General features: G+C 33.5%; 1 protein-coding gene across 1 annotated transcript in view; it reads left to right on the top strand.

Annotated features, from left to right (window-relative positions):
* Positions 1-19,429, top strand: part of LOC126737387 (pyridoxal-dependent decarboxylase domain-containing protein 1) — a 70,740-nt gene extending 51,311 nt beyond the window's left edge. The window contains exons 11-12 of the mRNA XM_050442270.1: positions 902-1,120; positions 19,197-19,429. Of these exons, the coding sequence (XP_050298227.1) occupies positions 902-1,120; positions 19,197-19,408 (431 nt within the window). The 3' untranslated portion in view covers positions 19,409-19,429. The remainder of the gene's footprint in view (positions 1-901; positions 1,121-19,196) is intronic.
* Positions 19,430-19,726: the final 297 nt, after the last annotated feature.

The following is a 19,726-nucleotide window of genomic DNA, read 5'->3' as shown; positions in this document are numbered from 1 at the left end:
TTACGATTTAAAGAACACATCACTACAAAACTTAAAATAGCCTATTCAACCCTAAAAATACTTCCACACAGACATTATTTAAATCAAACAACAAAAAAAACATTATGCAAATCCTTAGTCTTATCTCACTTTAACTTTTATGACTCAATTTATGGCCCATGCCTGGATAATGAAACAAAACGTCGAATTAAAGTTCTGCCAAACTCCTGTCTAAGATTTATTTTTGGTATACGAAGACGCAGCAGCATTACTTATAAGCCTAAAGATGTAAAATGGTTAGATATGGCAAGACGTAGAGAAGAGCTACATTCAGTTTCTTTTTATTATAAAATTTTAAAAAATCGTACCCCTCACTATCTTTTTAATAAAATTAAACTAAGAACTTCAGCACATCATGTAAAGCTAAGACAAAGATATATTGTTGACATTCCAAGACATCATGAGGAAATTTCTAAATCATCTTTTTCCTATAATGCTGCCAAGCTGATAAATAAGTATAAAATTAGTGATTTAATATTGTCAGTCCGCTCATTTAGAAATTCAATTTGGAAAAAAATGTTTGTTTAATATGTAACCTATTTAATTATACAATATGTGACGTAGCGCTGCATTTATAGTGTCATCTCTTCTTTTCTTTCGGTCTCTCTTACTGTTATCTCTCTCTTTCTCCCTCTTTATTTTGTAAATATATTCCTTTTTATATAATTATAAAAAAAAAATAAACAGTTTACTTCGTGGCTTCAACAGCCCCTACGTAATTGTTAAGATGATTATATTATTATTATTTATTGTATTGGGAATTAATAAACGTTATTATTATCTTCCAATTACAGTAAAAAGGCGAACAGAAACTTCAGAGTAACCCAACATATTTTAGAAAACAAATTTAACTTCTTTTTAGGTATTGAAACTGTTACCAAAGACCTCCAAAAGGAAAACGAAGAACGACTGTGGCAAGAGGGCATCATCCGTCACGTGCCCATAGTAGGAAACCTCGTTAATTGGTGGTCCCCGAAAACAAAAGAATCAGGAGGCGTGAGGGGGCGTAGTTTGAACCTTACGCAGGGCGTGGTCGAGTCTACTGAGAATATTTACAAGTATCACATGCAGATTCAATCAGGTAAATCTTTTGTCCTAAATCCCTATTCGCTCTAATTTATGCACTGATATGCCGTGTTTCCACCAAGCGGACACGACAAGAATAAAATACGTTGGAACAGAAAATTCGAACAGTTTTGTTTTGAAATTATTTCAAAACAGTTGTGTCCCAACGGACTTTTTGTTTACACCAGCAACGAACTGAAATCAATAAAAACTGTTTATGTCCTGTTTAAGTTTTATTCAGTTTACATCGCGACACCGCACACGGCATTTGTGAAAATGTGTTAGAACTTTTTAAGAATGTCAAGCACAGATTTTAAAAATCTATTTTGTTTAATTGTCCCTATCTTTAGCAAAAGCAATACTACAGCTACAACTACAGAGACTCTATCCCAGCAGTGGGTCGTTTTGCCATTACATTGAGATTTCTAGCAACAGGAGATTTGTACCACCGTTTAATGTATTTATTTAAAGTTTCGGTACCATCTATATCAAAAATTGTTTTCATCACGACCACTCTCTTCTGTAGTTGTTGGTTTATTTTTGTCTCGGAGGAAAGTCATCAAATTATACCCAAACCATTTAGAACGGAAAAAAGAAGCCGCTCCAGACTTTTTATATTTTTTATTATTACGCCTCTCTCTACGATACCGCGAATTAAGGTCGGGGCACACATATCCGTATCGAGGACGCACCGTGCCCGCAGCGCAGCTCGGCCGTGTCTCGGTTGTCAACAACACTATAGTAATCATATGGCGAAGTCTTAACATCAGCGCACCGTGCCCGAGCATGTAGCATGCACCGCATCCGTGACGAGTGGGAATAGTTTTGTTTAATTTTCAACGGTGACGGTGCGTTGTACGGTCTCGAACGAGCAATAAAATTTAGCTATTCAAAATGGAAATTGAAAGGTTAATAGAGGAAGTAAGGAAGTTTCTATCACTGTATGATTAAGAAAATGAAAAATATAGGAATACAGATTATAAGGACAGAGTGTGAAAGAAAATTTATTTGGAATTGAACATAAAAGGTGGGTCTAAATTTATAAAACATATTTTTAATAAATTTAAATCGAAAAATTGTTAAATAATTTGTAGTATATTAGGTAGATTTTGGCAACATCCGGTTGTCTAGATGAGCGAATTTGTTTTAGTAAGCGGCTATTATAGTTTGTTCCAGTTGTAATTATTTTATACACCGTGAAATTGATTCTTTTTTCTAAAATGCATTACAGCCCATTTTACAAAAACCAAACGAAGATTGAGGTTGATATTTGAAGTGGTGTGTAAGATCAGGTGTAAAAAAATGACCTAGAAAATGTTCTAATTCATATTTTAGGATAGGAGACATGCAGTTTTTTGAAAAGCTTTTATTTAACTTGCAATGTATGTATGTACATATGTAACTAACTATGTATGTTCGGTGCAAATCTTGAAACTCAAATGTGAGCAACTTCTAGTTGTCCGATTTTGGTGAAATTTGGAACATATACGTAATTCCGGAGATAAACAATGAAATATAGTACTATTTAGTACTAAAATTAACTAAGGTTGGTACTTCTATATGCATAAAAAAATATTAATTAATTTTTCGAAATAAAACTTCTTCAAGTTAAAGTTTTTATTCAAAAATTTTAATTTGATTTTTACTTAAATAACTCGTAACGATAGTTGTATACGCAAATTCCAATTACTCAATATACTAGGTTTTTATTTAGTTTTTAAATTTACATAAGAAAAGGTTACAAAGTTTAATTACCAATATTTTTACCACTAGATTATATATTAGTTGTTTGGGATTTTCGTCTTAGAAAATATTTTTTTACGGCGAAGAAACCAAATAACTAGTAAAAAAACATGAATTTGATACGATTTAGATTTTATTTACTACATTTTAGCGAAAAAGATGCAACATCTAAAAAAACTGGCAAATATGATCCATTAATTAAATTATTTAAATTGCCAGGGCTGTATTTTCCTGCCAATCTACGCTGCCCTCTACAGAACTAAAGAAATCTTTTAGTTGTTCTCGTATTGCGAATGCTGTATTTGTTGATCATTACCAAATTTCGAGAACATTTTTCTTTGAAATAAATTTAATGTACCAACCCAATTAAGTTTCAATCAAAACTGAATACTTTGAAGTGCGTCGTGACCGTCCAATGCGATGCGGGATGCGGCCGTGTGTCGGAGATGTGTGTTTTGGGAGATAACGCACCGAGATACGGCCGAGCTACGCTGCGGGCACGGTGCGGTCTCGGTACGGATATGTGTGCCCCGACCTTTAATGTTGGCCAACTTTCGCTCAACTTCGGGCACGTTACACATATTTCTTAGTTCCATCAAGGCATTCTTTTTTTTTAATTCTGTTTTTATAGTCTGGGTGTTTAGCTTCCCATAAACTTCTAAAATTTTGGTAGCCCTCAGTTAAATTGGCGGTTTCCTCCACTGTCCACACTTTTTTAGAAGTATTCTAAAGGTGCATATACCGGTTGGTACGCGTCAACCTTTTTTTATAAATTATTACATACATTTGAATCTGAATGATTGCCTAATGAAACGTTTTTTTTTGTTACTTTTCCATTTTCTAAGTTCAAACCCGTGTTTGAATGAAATTTTTGAAATGTTTTCGACAATGTACTTAGCGTCTTCCTCAGAATCCACTGACGCCAAACGATCATCAACGTACACGTTTATTTCGAATGATATTTGCTACAACAGGATGCTCGTTTTCGCATTCAATGGCCACTTGATGTAAACAACGAATTGGTAAAAACGATGCAGCTGTTGTACTATAAGTAACTGTATTTAATTCGTAGGTAAGTTTTAATGGTTTCGTTTGGTGATGTACGCCATAGAATCCTTTGTAGTTTTCGATCCTCAGGACTTACAAGAACTTGCCTATACATAATTTTTATGTCGCTAGATATAACTATTGATCGCATTCGAAAATCAAGTAAAATGGATAAAAGATCGCGTTGTATAATAGGACCGGTCATTTGGAGGTCATTGAGAGAAATTCCAATAGACGTAGGGGCAGACGCATTAAAAACTACCCGTAATTTTGTGGATAAATCAGACTGTTTAAACACGCCATGATGGGGCATACAATAATCTACCGAATCGGACAAATCACGATCGTCATCCTCAATAACTCAGTCATATGACCTAAAGCCTCGTATTCCGTTAGAAAATCTGTATATAATTCACGCAATGTTTCGTTTGATATAAGAGGCCGCTCAAGCGACAAAAACCACTTCATTGCAATAATTACGTGAATCTCCTAACAGTTTTGGCGATTCTTTGAGTGGTAGGGATACCATAAATCTACCATTTTCGGTAACTAATAAGTTTTTTATAAAATGCTCTTTGCATGCATTCTCCTCAAGAGACCATATCTTTTGATTATCGACTTCCTCGATTTCCCAAAATTTACGTAACTGATTTTGAACTGACTCGTTTGCAATTAAGTTACATTTCGATTTAATGGGATATTTATTAGAAGGCATTAAAAAGGACCCGGTAACAATCCATCCGAATTTTATATTTTGAAGCATAGCAGATCGTAAACCTAAATTTATTTGTCCATTACTTAACAAATTTCAGAAAGCATCAGCCCCGATTAAAATGTCAATTTTTTGGAATATAAAAAATTCGGGATCGGCTAATTGTATATATAAAATACACGGTATATTAAATTATTCAGTATCGATTAATGTGTCCGGTATATCCGAGGTAATTTTTTCTAATACAAAACACGTTTCGCTCAAAAATCTTTAAAATCGTTTATTGTAACCGTATTCATATTAAATTTCTGTTTTCCCATTCTTGGGCCGTATGTTTGTTTAATTTGCCGACAATAATGTAAATTAATAACGTATCCCAATTATTCGTGGGTTCTCCTAACTGCGAGAGAATACTCAAATGTTTAAAGGGATTTTCATATAAAAATCGTATTTTTTATGCTGTTGGAGTTGATATACTTTCCATATTAAACATGGCTCGAATATGATTTTGAATAAGTAACTGTTTATTATTGAATCGATCGCATAATGTTTGCCACGCTGTTAAATAATTATTTGAAGTAAATTCAATGGAATGAATGACTTGGGGAGCCGAACCGATTAATAAGGCGCGCAGATAATGGAACTTTGAATGCTATCTAATTGGGTATTAGTATTAATTAACGAGTCAAACATGTTTCGAAATTCCATCCAATTTTCGTGTGAACCGTCAAATTTGGGTAATCCTATTTCAGGCGGCTTAACACCTTCAAGGCGAGGAACAGTCGAAAGAATAAGCAAACTTGAATTTTCCGGAACTTTATTTTTTGTAAGTTCTTCTAGAATTAATTTAGCATTTGCTGAAACTGAATAAAATTTGTTTTCGAATGATTTGCGTTCGTTTATTTGATGTTGCAGTTTTTGTTCGTCTGTACTATACTATACTCGATTTCGTTTTGAATTTCATAAAAAGCCTGTAAAATTGATTCCGCGCCTATCGTGCGTTGCTCCAATTCAAATTTTTTTTTCAAATTCGCCCTGTCAAGAGTGTCAATCTCCAAGTCTGTAAATGTTGCAACATATTTCTCGAATAATGTTAATTAAGCCTTTATGAAAGGCCGTTTTTCTATTAAAGCCTTAAGAGCTTCCTCAGACATTTTATATGTATGTATACACTCTTGAATTTAAATGGAAAGCCAAATTATATCTATGTATTTAAAACAAGAAATCGATAACTAAAATATATGTTTTTAAATGGACATAAAACGGATAACTTACTTTAACACTAAATAAAACACATATAATTATTATTCTTAACGTATAAGCAATACTTAAAAAATGGAGAAAAAATATAGGAAATATAAAAGGATACTGGAACAACTCACCCCGCTCTCCTGGTATTTATTTCGTAACGTTGCAGTGTCAGAATGTCGTCTCGTCTCTTTCGCACCTCTCAAGGCAAACGCAACCGCTGTGCTTCGGCTTCGCAATGGCGTATATCGTATGAACGTCGAAATTCGTATTGGATTTGATGATGTTTTAATGGATATTTCCTGCCATATCCATCCGTGCTTCGAAGGACCAAATATATGTATAGTGGAATGATTCACTGTTACTTTAAAATTTGATATATTCACGTTTATTTTACAAAAAAAAAAAGAAATCGCTTAAATTAAAATACAAGAAAAAAAATGTCTGTGTGCACGGTTCACAGTCGAGAGTGTTCTGGCGTTCTTCGCCTGGGCTCGCGGCGGTGCTGTCGACGGGGCGATGCAGGAATGTAATTGACTTGAACTCTGAACAGTGTTCGTAAAAACTTTGATCGCGGACTAAAAAGTTCTGAAAACATCAAAAATATTCCAGAACAAATCGCAAACAATTCGTGAACTGTCACAAACGGACCGAGTGGGTGTTTTGTTCTTGTCCTGTCCGCTTGGTGAAAACCCGGCAATACAGTTGCCGTTGCAGATTGGGTTGGGTTGAGATGGGATTGACATTATTTTTATTGCGGTTTGTACAGTTTTATTCTTTTTAATTTTATAATAAATAGTTGGTTCACCAAATAGTAGGAACCTAACATGGATACTTCTACTGCACAATTGTATGTTTGCTTTATACTTTATGTTTAATTGTACTGGTTCTTGCTATTTAACTAATAGTAAGAGCCAGTACAACCAGAAATTGAATTCTTTAGGGTTCTTAATACAAAATTCGCCAATCTAGATTTGTTAGATCTTGTGACAAAACTTTCTCCAATATTTATCAGTTTTCAAAATTTGTTTGAGATCCTGTGTCCTTTTATCTTGACTATCTTGTTGGCAATGTGAATATTTTCGGAGTAGGTTGGAAATTAAACGAGTGCACTCGTGTCATTACTTTATTTCGAACAGTATTTTATTTTGAAAACATAGTTGTTATTTGTGGTTTTTGGGTATGTAGAAAAAAAAGATTCCAAAGTTCAATGTTGGCGAACTTGATATTTAGAGGAAGCCATATCGATGGTTAGATCGTCTCTTTTTTGAGTGCAGCCACCAGAAAGTGCTTTAATTTTCTCTTAAAATTTTGAGTTCTTGTTTCGAAATTTTTCGAGGACAGTCCTTATCTTAGGACTTCTTATGGGTTTTCTTCAGGCTTAAAATACGATCCCTATTCCCATTTCAGATTTCAAGGGTAGCTGTCATCCCCGCGTAGGGGTTGATGGTAAGTGTTTATAAATGCAAGATTAGTTTGTCCCCCTAAAATCAAAAATCGATGGGTGCGAGCGTTTTTTGATTTATTACGCAATCTCGGAGAAATTTGGGGTGAAACGTTTTCGGCGCGTCACCCTGTATATCACATTTCTCTCTATGTCACCAGTCACATAAAGAAGAGGAGACAACCAACGAGAAACTGAAGAAAAGAATTGTTTACCTTTTCGAATTGTTTTCGCACGTAAGCCCCTTTTTGGTACGCTCATATATTTGTATATTGTAGTTACTTTGTTTATAGGAGCGTTATCGGCTATACAGGATGTCCCGAAAGTAATGGGACATATAACAACAGTAGATTCCTTCCGCCAAAATATTGTGATTGAGGTCAACTTGCCTTATGCTAGTCATTTCAATAGTAACTGAAATACAGGGTGTCAAAGAATTATTTGATTTATCGTTTTTTTTATAGGTCCTGAACCAAATGACAAACTGATATGAAATTTAGAACATACGAGTCTAAAAGAAAAATAAAGTTTCGTATACAGTTTTCGGTAGAGGGCGCTCGTTGTGTTAGTTTTTACTTTTTAGAATTCCCCTAACTTTTTTGCAGCTCCGTATATAGGTTTGAAAAGTAACAAAATAATTTCCTTTTTTAATATTGAAAAATGCGCTGGTCCCATCTTGCATAAAATACATGTTCTGCCTAACATTTAATTGTTCTTTAATTCATCTTCTAAAACACCTCCAAGTTCATTTCGTAAGAAATTTAAGCAAAAGTCTCCGTTCAAATTAAGTGGTAGTTCATGGGGGCCAATAATATGGTTTCCAATAATACCACACCAAATGTTAACTTTAAATTCATGCTGGAAATGACGACTGATAACTGAATGGAGGTTTTCAGTATCCCACATATAAGCATTTCTAAAGTTAAAAACGCCGCGACGTCTAGTAAATGTAGCCTCGTCTGTGAATAACACTCTGCTAATAATCATTGGATCTGCGTTTTGCATATTTTGAAACATTACGAAAAAACTGCATTCTGGCTGCTAAATCTGGTGGGATCAAACACTGAACTGGTGTAAAGTGGTATGGATAGAGGCCTTCTTTCTGAAGTACTTTACCAACACATGATTTGCTTACACCCGTAGCTGCCGCTATTCGTCAGTACTTAACCCGGGATTTTCTGCCCAAAACAGGCATTTTTGGCCGAAATGATCCAGTTTCTCCTAGTCGGCTATAAATTCTTTGGAATAATTTATGGTTTGGTTGTTGTCTGTCTGGAAATATTTCCATCTCCAAATTGGTAAACAAATTATGCCTAGGCATTACTTAAAATGATTAAACTCAGGAGAAAAACTTTTTTACTCGTTTTTAAAGTTTTATATGACATTCAAAAAGTTTGATATAAATAATACAAACACTTGTCTCCAACGCCAACTGCCAAAGATGCGATTTAAATAAAGTAGTAAATAAATATTATTTTAAAAATTTTTTTGAAAAATGATAATTATGTCGAAAATGGTTGTAAAAATTTATAAATTTTTTATGTAAAATAAAAAAAAAATTATTTTGATACTTTTTAAACCGATATACAGGGCTGAAAAAAAGTTAGGGGTTCTAAAAACGTAAAAACTAACGCAACGAGCGGCCTCTACCGAAAACACGAAAATTGTAGGTATACGAAATTTTCTTTTTCTTTTTAAAAGACTCGTATGTTTTAAATTTCATGTCAATTGGTTCAGGACCTATGAGAAAAAAATGATAAATCAAATAATACTTTGACACCCCGTATTTCAGTTACTATTAAAGTTAGGATAAGGCAAGTTGACCTCATTATTTTGACGTAAGAAATCTACTGTTGTTCTATGTCCCATTACTTTCGGGACACCCTGTATATGGGCCTCACCTAGAACACGGAAGTCCATGTTTATTGGGATATAAAAATTCATATATTTGGCTGTATGGGTAGCGAAACGATGAAATTTGACATGTGTCATATATGATCCATAATCTCAATACATTGAGAATTATGGATCTGTTAACAATCTTTTTTTTCCGGTACCCACAAAGCGAGCGGTACCGAGTTAAAGTCAAAAATTCCTTTGTCATACTCTCTGGATGCAATTCACATTGGTAATATGCCTGTGCGAAATCTAAATGAGAAAAATAGACTGCACCTGATAAGGAATCCAAAACTTCTGTTATATTTGGCAGTGGACATTTTTCGTCCTTAATTTGTTTATTTAGAAGTCGGTAGTCTATGACAACCTTAAACTTTTTATTTCCGTTTTTATCTTGCTTTTTTGGAACTATAAAAGAAGTGGTGAATTCCCCTCGGAACAAGCTTCTTCGATAATTCCATCTCATAACATCTTATCAACGTGAAGTTTTATTTCTTGTTTTTGAGCGTCAGGAAGCCGATATGGCTTTACAAAAACTGGAGTAGCGCCCTCTTTTAAATGTATTTTTTGTTGGTAGAGGTTTGTAACAGATAGACGTTCATTTTCAAGATGAAATACGTCTGCATACTTAGCAGAAATCTTATCCATTGATAATTTTTCCCGTGAATTTAATGATTTTCTATCAATTAAGTTTAAAATTTTTTCAACCCTTTCAACCGAAATAGATTGAGTTTTAAATTTAATTGTATCGTAATTCTCTAAACTCTGAACTGTGGGGTGAACATTTTTTAATTTTATTTCTATTTCATTAACATTTAAAAACCTTACTGGAATTTTATTATCTTCTGGTTTTACAATAGCACTTGCTACAATTACTCCATCGCATACTTCTTCATTTAAAATTAAACATTCAATTATCATACTTGTAAAACAATATTTTATTATTTCACATCTTGGTGGAATAATTGTATAGCAATGGTTATTTTTAGATTGCAATGGTAAAGTATGTTGTTTTCCATTGTGGCAAAATGAAATGATAAAATCTTCATAATTAATAATAGCATTAAATTTTGTAAAAAGATCTGATCCTAGCATACCATGTATAGTGTCATCAAAAGCTTCTATTATAGTGAACTCATGACTTATATTTTCATCATTCACATTTAATAAAATTTCTGCTTTATTTATTCGCATTTTATTTGAACTCTTTAAAATATCGCTTTTTGAAAGATATCTAGAAAATAAGCAACTTACACTCGCACCCGTATCACTCATAAGTAAAATTTCATTCATACCATATTTTACACTAATGTAATTTAAGCCATTCATACTATTTACATTATTATAATCGAAAAAACGTCTTTTCTTCATTTTCCTTGAACCCATTATTTACGTTCGTACTATTACTATTAGTACTATTACTACTACCGGCGGAATCTGGTGCATTTTCAGCAATATACACTCCATTACCCGAGGGTGCACGGTGACGCCTATAACAAGAATTTCGCAAGGGTCGGCGATTTGCAAAATATCCTCGACCTCGAGTCTCATTATTATTGATATTATTATATGTAAAGTTGTTATTGCTTTTAAAATTGTTGTTATTGTATCTATTAAAAATTGCGCGATTATTAGGTCTACCTCTATAGAAATTTTGATAACCTCTCCCTCGAGAGTTTGAATGATTTGGAGAACGCCTATGATTCTGCCCCCTTAAATGAAAAAGATTTCCGGACACGTCTGGCGGCGATTTGATTATATCTTCATTTAACGCACCATCTATTGCATCCCTTAAAGTTGCATAATTTCTGGCCTTAACTATGGTTCTTAAATCGCGATTTCTTAAGCCGTTTGTAAAAGAGTTAATAGCGGTTTTTTCATTAACTTGCTTTAGAATGGGTACAGAATTTTCATCAACTGCCTGAGATAAAGTAAGATCTAGCATACATATTCCTGTATAGTCTTATTTTCTTGTCTTGCATTAACTAATGAAGTTGTTAGAGCAGTAGCCGACTGCTTAGTAAGTAAATGAATCTTAATGTCCCTAACTAACTCGTTTACCGTTGCGTGATTTTAATCTTAGTTTGGCATTTTGAGATAGTTTAACTTTTAAAAAATATTTAATTAACATATCTTTTCCATTATTATCTAACATTTCATTATAAAGTTCGAATACCATCGATGAGCTGTTTGGTGGTAGCGTCAGTATCGCCATGTTCGGTAATAATGAACAAGCTGTTCTTAAATCAAATTTTTCAGCCATGTTTAAAGGTTCTTGTACAAATATTTCTTCAGTGTCAAATTTACTATCTATCGATAACTTATTTTTGTCAATTTCCTTTAATCTAGTTAATAGAGACTCCCTACACAAACTAAAATTAGATTTAATATCTGTAACTATTCTTTTAACATCTACTACTACTTGATTATCATGAACGCCCTTATTAAAGTTATGTTTTATTTCCTCATACTTATTTTCTAAACCCTTAAGCTCCTCTTGTAACTTTTTATTCCTATCTACTGATTCTCTACGAACCTGAGGTTCTTTTCTTAAATTAAGTTTAAATTGTGTAATTCTATCTAAAAGCTCAATCAATTCTGCGCTCATTTGTCCTAAAACTTCTACATACTAATTAAAATTATAATAATTAAGAGGAAAAAAAATCTACTAGTAATAAAAATTAGCTTACTAAACGTTTTATGCTGTTCATCTTCCTGCTCTTGAAGTTCCAACTTATCCCGTGGGGGTTGTTGCGCCCTAGCCGCATTGCGTAACTGCTAGGAACGTTCCCTCGGTGCTGGCTCCGGTGTGGAACAACCAGTTTTACCTTCTTACGCGATCTGCTGGCAGTGCTCTTCTTGACCTTTTAAGACAGTACCAGCCAATGGCTAATACTAATGCTGCTACAGCCACAACTTCAATTAAGGAAAGCCCAGTACTTGTACTTCCATTAGCCGTTGTACCTCCACTATTTCCTGACTGTGCGATTATTATTTCCTCCTTTTCTTTCGACTGGCCTTTTCCCATTGTTGTTTGATCACTTGTCCACTTTTCACATTAATTTTTCTTTTTGACAAATTTTTAAAATTTAGCGCGGCACGTAGGGACTGGCAGGGTCGCCATGTAATGTTGGGTTATTCCCATCAGGACAGGTTCGGGGATAGCACTACGTGCCCTTATTAATTAGACACAACTTGTTCTGTTCATAGCTCGGAATATATTCAATTAACGTTCATCAAAAAATACAGTCGCCGAAATAGTCAGGAGGTAGGATATAAGGGCTCCTCGGGGCTTAAGAACTGTATACTTTTTGGGCCAGATCCGCATACAGGGTGAGTATTTATAAGCGATAAAAAAAAATTCAAACTGGTCCAGAGGCTAAAAGATAATTTTCATAAAAAAGTTTTTCGGCGAAAAGACAGTTTTATAGGAGAAATCACATATTTGAAGTTTTTTTTGAATTGTATAATAATATTGTATGAAAAATAACATTATTCCTAACACCCATTGTGGTTTTAGAAAGGGTTATGACACATCGGTAGCTTTGATAAATGTACTGGATGATATATTTAGAGGACAAGATAAAAAAAAATTAATACGATTTTGATGTTGATCGACTTTTGGAGGCATTTGACACTGTAAATCACGATCTGTTGGTGGCCAAATTACAATATTATGGATTTTACAAGGAATCTTGTATGCTTATAAAATCATATCTATCCAACATATTCCAATCGATGTGATGTAATAATATTTTTTTCTGATAGAGCAGCTATATCATCTGGCGTTTCCCAGGGGTCAATTTTGGGCCCCTTAATGTTCCTTATTTATACTTCATATTTAAATCATTGAACTTTTTAGGCCAGTAAAACTATGGGTCCAACCCGGAACAAATTTGGGACAAGCTGAAATTGTCAGGATACCTTCTGTAGGTTGTCGACAATGTTTCCTAAGAAATCGCACTAAATCGCATGGGCCGTACTCGCCCAATAGGGCTTTAAACTAAAAAAAACGTGCTTTTTTATTATTTTTCAAAAATATCTAAAAAACTATTATCTTTTTAAAAAATCTACAAGAAAACAAAATTATTGCCAATAAAAATACCTACAAAATGGTTTTTTGTTTTTTAAAATCGGCCTAAAAACAAAAAAAAATTTATGAGCTTATAAAAATTGGGCCGATTGGGCTTGGACTCTTAAACTGCTTTTGGTAAATTCGACTTTATTAACGCTGACGCAAATTAATTGGATGTTTTTTATAACAAAAATATGGTAGTTGTCATAAAAAACCAGTGTGGAAAATTGTATACAAATGACTAGGTATGATTTAATATTTTAGGTAAAGCGTTAAACGCAAAAATAGGTAAATAATACTATGCTAAAATGTGCTGCTACTTACTCGTTTAATAATAATCTCAAATAATATTAAAAAAAAAACAGAAACATACTATAAAACTAAAGTCTGTATGGCATGGTACCTAAATGACACTTTTTAAAGAGTTAGGCCAGTTGTATTTCTTATTAAATTTGATACCAAACACAGTAATCGTGTCATACAGTCATAAACAAAAAGTATACTTACTTTATTAAAACAAATTTTAATAAAAGAAAAAGAAATTATTCTATACATTCATCATTTTCAACAAAAGACACATTTGTTGCATTGTCACAATACTGTCCAATGCAAATTGTACAGCTTGATGAACATTTAATTCCTACCTTTTTGCAGGTACACGTTTTGGAGCATACTGACTTGCATCCACAAAATAATAATTTTATAATAAAATCGGGAGCAATGTCCTTACTGTTTCTTTGTGAGTCTAAGTAACCGTCCTTTTCCACCCAACCCCACTCTCTTGGATCTAAATTATTTCCCAACCATGACTGCACCTGAAGGTAAACCCTTTTAAGATGTAATTGAGCAGCTTCAGTTGTCGGGGGTAAAGAAGCTAGTTCAAAGTTACTACACAGTTTTTTGCGTGCAATTACCTGATTGTATTTTACATACCTAAATGAGTTTAATTTTGGCTTCTCCTACTGCCGTACCGTTTGAGAATAAAATTTTCTCCTAATTTTAATAAAGAGGCAATATCAGTGAATACCCCTTTAAATTAAAGTAAATCTTCAGAAAGTTTTTCATTTTTAGACAAAACAATTAAAGCACTTTTTTTGCCCTTTTTAAAGAATGCCGATGTGGTATCGCAACTCGACATTGCATGAACAAATAATATGTTTTTAACTATTGCAGGATCTAAATTCGATTTTAATATATGTATATTTGTCATTTTGTCCATTTTGCCTGCAACACCTGGTCTAAAAAAATACAGTATTTGTGTTTTGCAATGTTCAATGAGCAAGACAAATAAATGTGTGTCTTGTCAACAACAAAAACATTAGATTGACTTTGCTCGGCCTGTGTTGCTGCGGTCACGGCAATCATATAATCTGCATCTGATTCTGGTTGTTTAACTAAAATGCCAGCTTCAGCAAATAAAAGTCTTAAATAATTTATAAGTTTTTCCTTATTTGACGATACAGCTAAGAAATTAGCCTGACTTGTGTTTACCGTATTTTCAGGATTAAACATAATTTCGTGTCCGATATTTTTAGATCTGCGCTGTTGTTCAGTATATTTAGTGTTTAGAGGATCACTAGAATATCCATCAAATAATATTATACATCTATTTTTACCCTCACATGTATAATGGTACTTAACGTATTTGACATATTGGTCCAAAATGTCCTTGTACAATACATTCGAATCCCAGATAACTTTTCTTAGTAAAAATCCACCGTCAGTCAATAACAAAGATCTTTTGCCCCTCTGGAAATTTAGTAATTGGATTGGCTTTGCTGTCAAAATAGGAAATTAGTGAAGATTTGGTATTTTTCCTCATAGAGACCTCGTCAAAAATACTGCTAGGATAATGAGAGAGTTCATACTATAATTTTTAGATATAATTGCAGCTCAAGCCGTAATGGCCTAATATTTAAAGGCCCATAAATTCTTTGTTTTTAAGGCGATTTTTAAAAACAAAAAGCGGTTTTGTAGCTTATTGGCAACAAATTTCCTCTCTTATAAAATTTTTAAATAGTTTATAATTTTTGAGATATTTTCAAAGAAATAAAAAAAATGCGATTTTTTAGTTTAAAGTCCGATTGGGCGAGTACGACCCATGCGATTTAGTGCGATTTTTAAGGAAACACTGTCGACCATCTAAAGAAGGTATCCTGAAAGTTTCAGCTTGTCCCAAATTTGTTCCGCGTTACCCCATGTAAACACCTTAGTTTTACTGGCCTATTTGTAAGATTCAGGCTTTTGCTGATGACACGTAGATCTACACGTGCTTTGATTAAAAAGATTTTAAAGAAATGAAAGTATGCATTAATGAAGAAGAAATTTTTTTGTCAATTTTCTGAGGATCACAATTTCAAGCTTCATCCAGAAAAATCTAATGCTATGGTTTTTGGTAACAAAAAAAATTGTGAGTTTTTAAAGAGTAATTTAAATATATTTATAAATAATTCGAAATTAACCTTTATCGACAGTACTAAAAACTTCAGGGTTGTTATCGATATTCAACTAAGATTTCAAGAACATTAAGAAAAGTTATACAACAATCATTTTTTTCTTTGAAAATTTTATACACTAATAGGCACATATTAAGTAAATCCCTTAAAAAAAGCTTATGTAAAACTCTTGTGTTATCTAATTTTACATTTTAGTTTAGCTAATGTCTGGTTCAGTTGAGTAGCTTTAAGCTAGACTTGCGCCAGACTTAAACTTCATTAAAACAGAAATGAGGTATTGTATGATCATATATTCATTATGTAGATTTTTGTTTTAATAAAAGTAATTATTTATTTATTTATTTGAGTTTCGGGTCACGTGATTACCGTAACTTTTTTCCTATTGGTCTGATTTCATTGAAATTTGGAGTTTATTTAGAATGCAATTAATAAATAACATATATTTGACATATAACATTATATTGACATACAACGCGACTATACAGGGTTACTGGTAATTCGATACATTCCTTTGGAGATGTGATAGGGGAGGGGGTAAGAAGTAAATTGAACCCTAATATGTATTATGCAAAAGTTGATAGTTTTCGACATATTTAATTTTTTCTGTTTTTCTTCAAAATGTAGACCTTAGTGGCTTAAAAGGCATACATGCTCAACACAATAGTGTTACGTTTGTAATGGCAAAAGTCCCGCAAATAGTTGTAACCATAGGTAAATTCTCGATGCAAAGTGTAATTTTTTTTCTTAAATAAAATACTACACTTTCTAGTGGATATTTTTTGAAAAAAAATTATGCTACATTCTTCAAAATTTCCTTAAAACTTCCTTATTACCTAAGCTAGCTCACAGGATACAAATGCTTAAAAGTTAGGTGACATGGTTTTGTATTTTTATTATAAATTGTAAACTAACGCATTTATCAGTATTTACCTTCACAAATCTTGTTCAAAATGAGAGCCTCTATTGCGAATACAGGCTCGGCAGCGCCTTCTCATTTCAGTCTTTGTTGTTCTAGTTGTTATGGTATTCCTGATCTGCTGGGCAGCGTTGGTTATTCTTTGGATAAGATCTTCCCGGGTAATTATTGGGGTTGCATAAACCAGTGCTTTCATTTGACCCCATATGCTATAATCAAGCGGGGTTAAGTCAGGGCTTCATGCTGGCCAACCTATTGGACCTGACCTACATTGGTAGGTCAGGTCCAATAGGACCTGAACGATTCGGGAAACGTTCATCCAGGAACTGCCGAACTGACCGCCGAAAATGAGCTGGACAGCCGTCATGTTGAAATATCATTCGTCCTCTAACGGCGAGAGGAATATCGTCAAAAAGATCTTGTAGGTCATGTCGTAAAAAATTTTCATAAATATCCCCGTTTAAATGGTCTGGGAAAAAATGTGGTCCTATTACATCCCGGCCAATAAGTCCCATCCACACATTTACGGAAAACTTTCTTTGAAAACTGGTTTCTCTTGTTAAACGGGGATTTTCTTCGGCCCAAAAATGAAGGTTATGAAAATGTGTAATGCCCTCATGACTAAACTTTGACTCGTCCGTCCACAAAATGTCGGTTAAAAAAGTTCTATTGTCTGCATCAGAATTTATAATAAATATGCAGAATTCTACCCTTCTTATCGGGTCCCCTTCCAATCCTTGGACAGGCGTATAATGGTAAGGATGGCTTCCCATTTGCCGAACCGTGGACCAAACTTTCCATTGCGATGATCCTGTTTGCTGCGCTACGGCATTAGTGGATGTGGTTGGATCGTCTTCAAAATGTCTTAATATTTCCTCCTCATCTTCTGCTCGATATACGCGAGGAGCGCCAGCGTCACCTCTTCTTGGTTTTACGGATCCAGTTTCAGCGATAGCTCGGTAGGTCGAAGCGAAAACACGGACATTTGGAATGCGGCGGTTCGGAAAGCGACGTTGGTATTCTCGGTTGGTATTCTCATAAACAAACATAATATCTGCATATTCAGCGTTAGTAAATGTTGCCATAGCGCAGAAACCAATAGAATACCTTCTTTGAAAACACGAGAAAAATAAACTCGAAACTCGTAATTTAACTACTTTCCACAACAATTATTGCTGTCAGACTATCTACACATCAAATTTTTAACAATAAAATTAAAAAAAACAAATTGTTGCTATAGTACTTAAATACCATAGAAGTAAATACCACTTGGCATTTTTCAAGTGCGTTCTACTATTAATAATAAAAATACAAAATTCTGTTAAAATTTTTGGTAGCATTTATAGCCTATGAGTTAGCTTAGATAATAAGAAAGTTTAACGTAAATTTTGAAGAATGTAGCATAATTTTTTTTCAAAAAATATCCACTAGAAAGTGTAGTATTTTATTTAAGAAAAAAAAATTACACTTTGCATCGAGAATTTACCTATGGTTACAACTATTTGCGGGACTTTTGCCATTACAAACGTAACACTATTGTGTTGAGCATGTATTTTGCCTAAAAAGTTAAAAAAATATACAGCGGATTTTCTGGAAACTGCCTTTTAAACCACTAAGGTCTACATTTTGAAGAAAAACTTAAAAAATTAAATATGTCGAAAACTATCAACTTTTGCATAATACATATTAGGGTTCAATTTACTTCTTACCCCCTCCCCTATCACATCTCCAAAGGAATGTATCGAATTACCAGTAACCCTGTATAATTACATTATGCATCTTCACAGACAAGACCTAAACGTTCCAAACTGGTTCCCGCGGACCAAAAGTATAGGAGCGAAGCGACTATACTTTAGAGATGTGCGGATAGTATCTACTCGATACTTTAATATCTGATACATGCAAAGATTCGAAGTAATCGAATCCTTCGACCACAACTACTCGTTACTCAAATACTTTTTTAAATCCCAAATTTCCATGTCAAGGGTGGCTGCTTATGCGAACTAAATATATTTTATAAGTAAAATATGGCAATATTGTTAATAAAATGAAATAAACCGCCGCCGATCGGCCCAACAACAATTAGTCAATAATACCTATTTATATTTACCCGGCGTTGTCGCCAGTCGCCACGCACTTGCTTGATACTTCGATACTCGATATCTTGTTCTAGGTAAAGGTATTTGAATTCGTCCGTCGTGCCCGATTACTTCATTACTTTTTATTACCATAAGTATTAAAATATCATTTTGTAATATTTTACTAAAACTTGATAACCCTCTATTATACTCAATAAATATAACAAACGCTAAAGCAAGCCATAAATTTAATATAGGTATTCATATCAAATCTTAATATTCGCCTGCATATTCACTAACAACTAACAAGTAGGCAAGTAATGATTACTTTGTAACGAATACAAAGTATCTGATACTTTGATATAAAGTATCAGTAATTACTCGATACTTATAAAAGTAATCGTTGCGCATCACTACTATACTTGTTAAAATACACAGAATCATTTAACATGACTAAACGTTTTGTATTTTCTTTAGGGCAAGTTCCCACTATGGGAAGCAAGAGCCCGCCGACTCCGCAAGTGCAGACCTCGGTAAGTTCAAGCCACTCAAGGTCGAGTAGCCACGCCTCCGCCTCTAGTCAAACTGTGCGAGTGGAGGCGGAGCTCAATTCCAGTGGTAACTCGGCAAAATCGGCCTCCACGACTGAAGAAAATAATACCAATGTTAAAGTTTTAACACAACCTTAATATATCCAGTATTCCATTGAACCTTTAGCGCATTTTTTTATTTAGATTTATGCATAAGGGCTTATTCAAATTGTATTTTCCAGATAAATTAAAGTTGCTTTATTTATTATATTTTCGTTGTTTCCTATTCAGATGTTGTATAAATTTGTTATTACTGTTTTGTAGAATTTAGATTAAGAATGTAATATACTATTAAATAAAGTTGGACTTATCACAAAAAAACTTTTTTTTCAACATAATATCTTAGTGTTTAATTTAATTGTTGAAAAAGAAAGGATGTCATAAAAAGTCACAAAAATAACTGCAGAACCGTCAAAA

This window comes from Anthonomus grandis, chromosome 6 (genome assembly GCF_022605725.1).
Source record: "Anthonomus grandis grandis chromosome 6, icAntGran1.3, whole genome shotgun sequence".
NCBI lineage: Eukaryota > Metazoa > Arthropoda > Insecta > Coleoptera > Curculionidae > Anthonomus > Anthonomus grandis.
The sequence above is the reverse complement of the archived record's forward strand: the minus strand, read 5'-3'. Positions and strand labels throughout refer to the sequence as shown.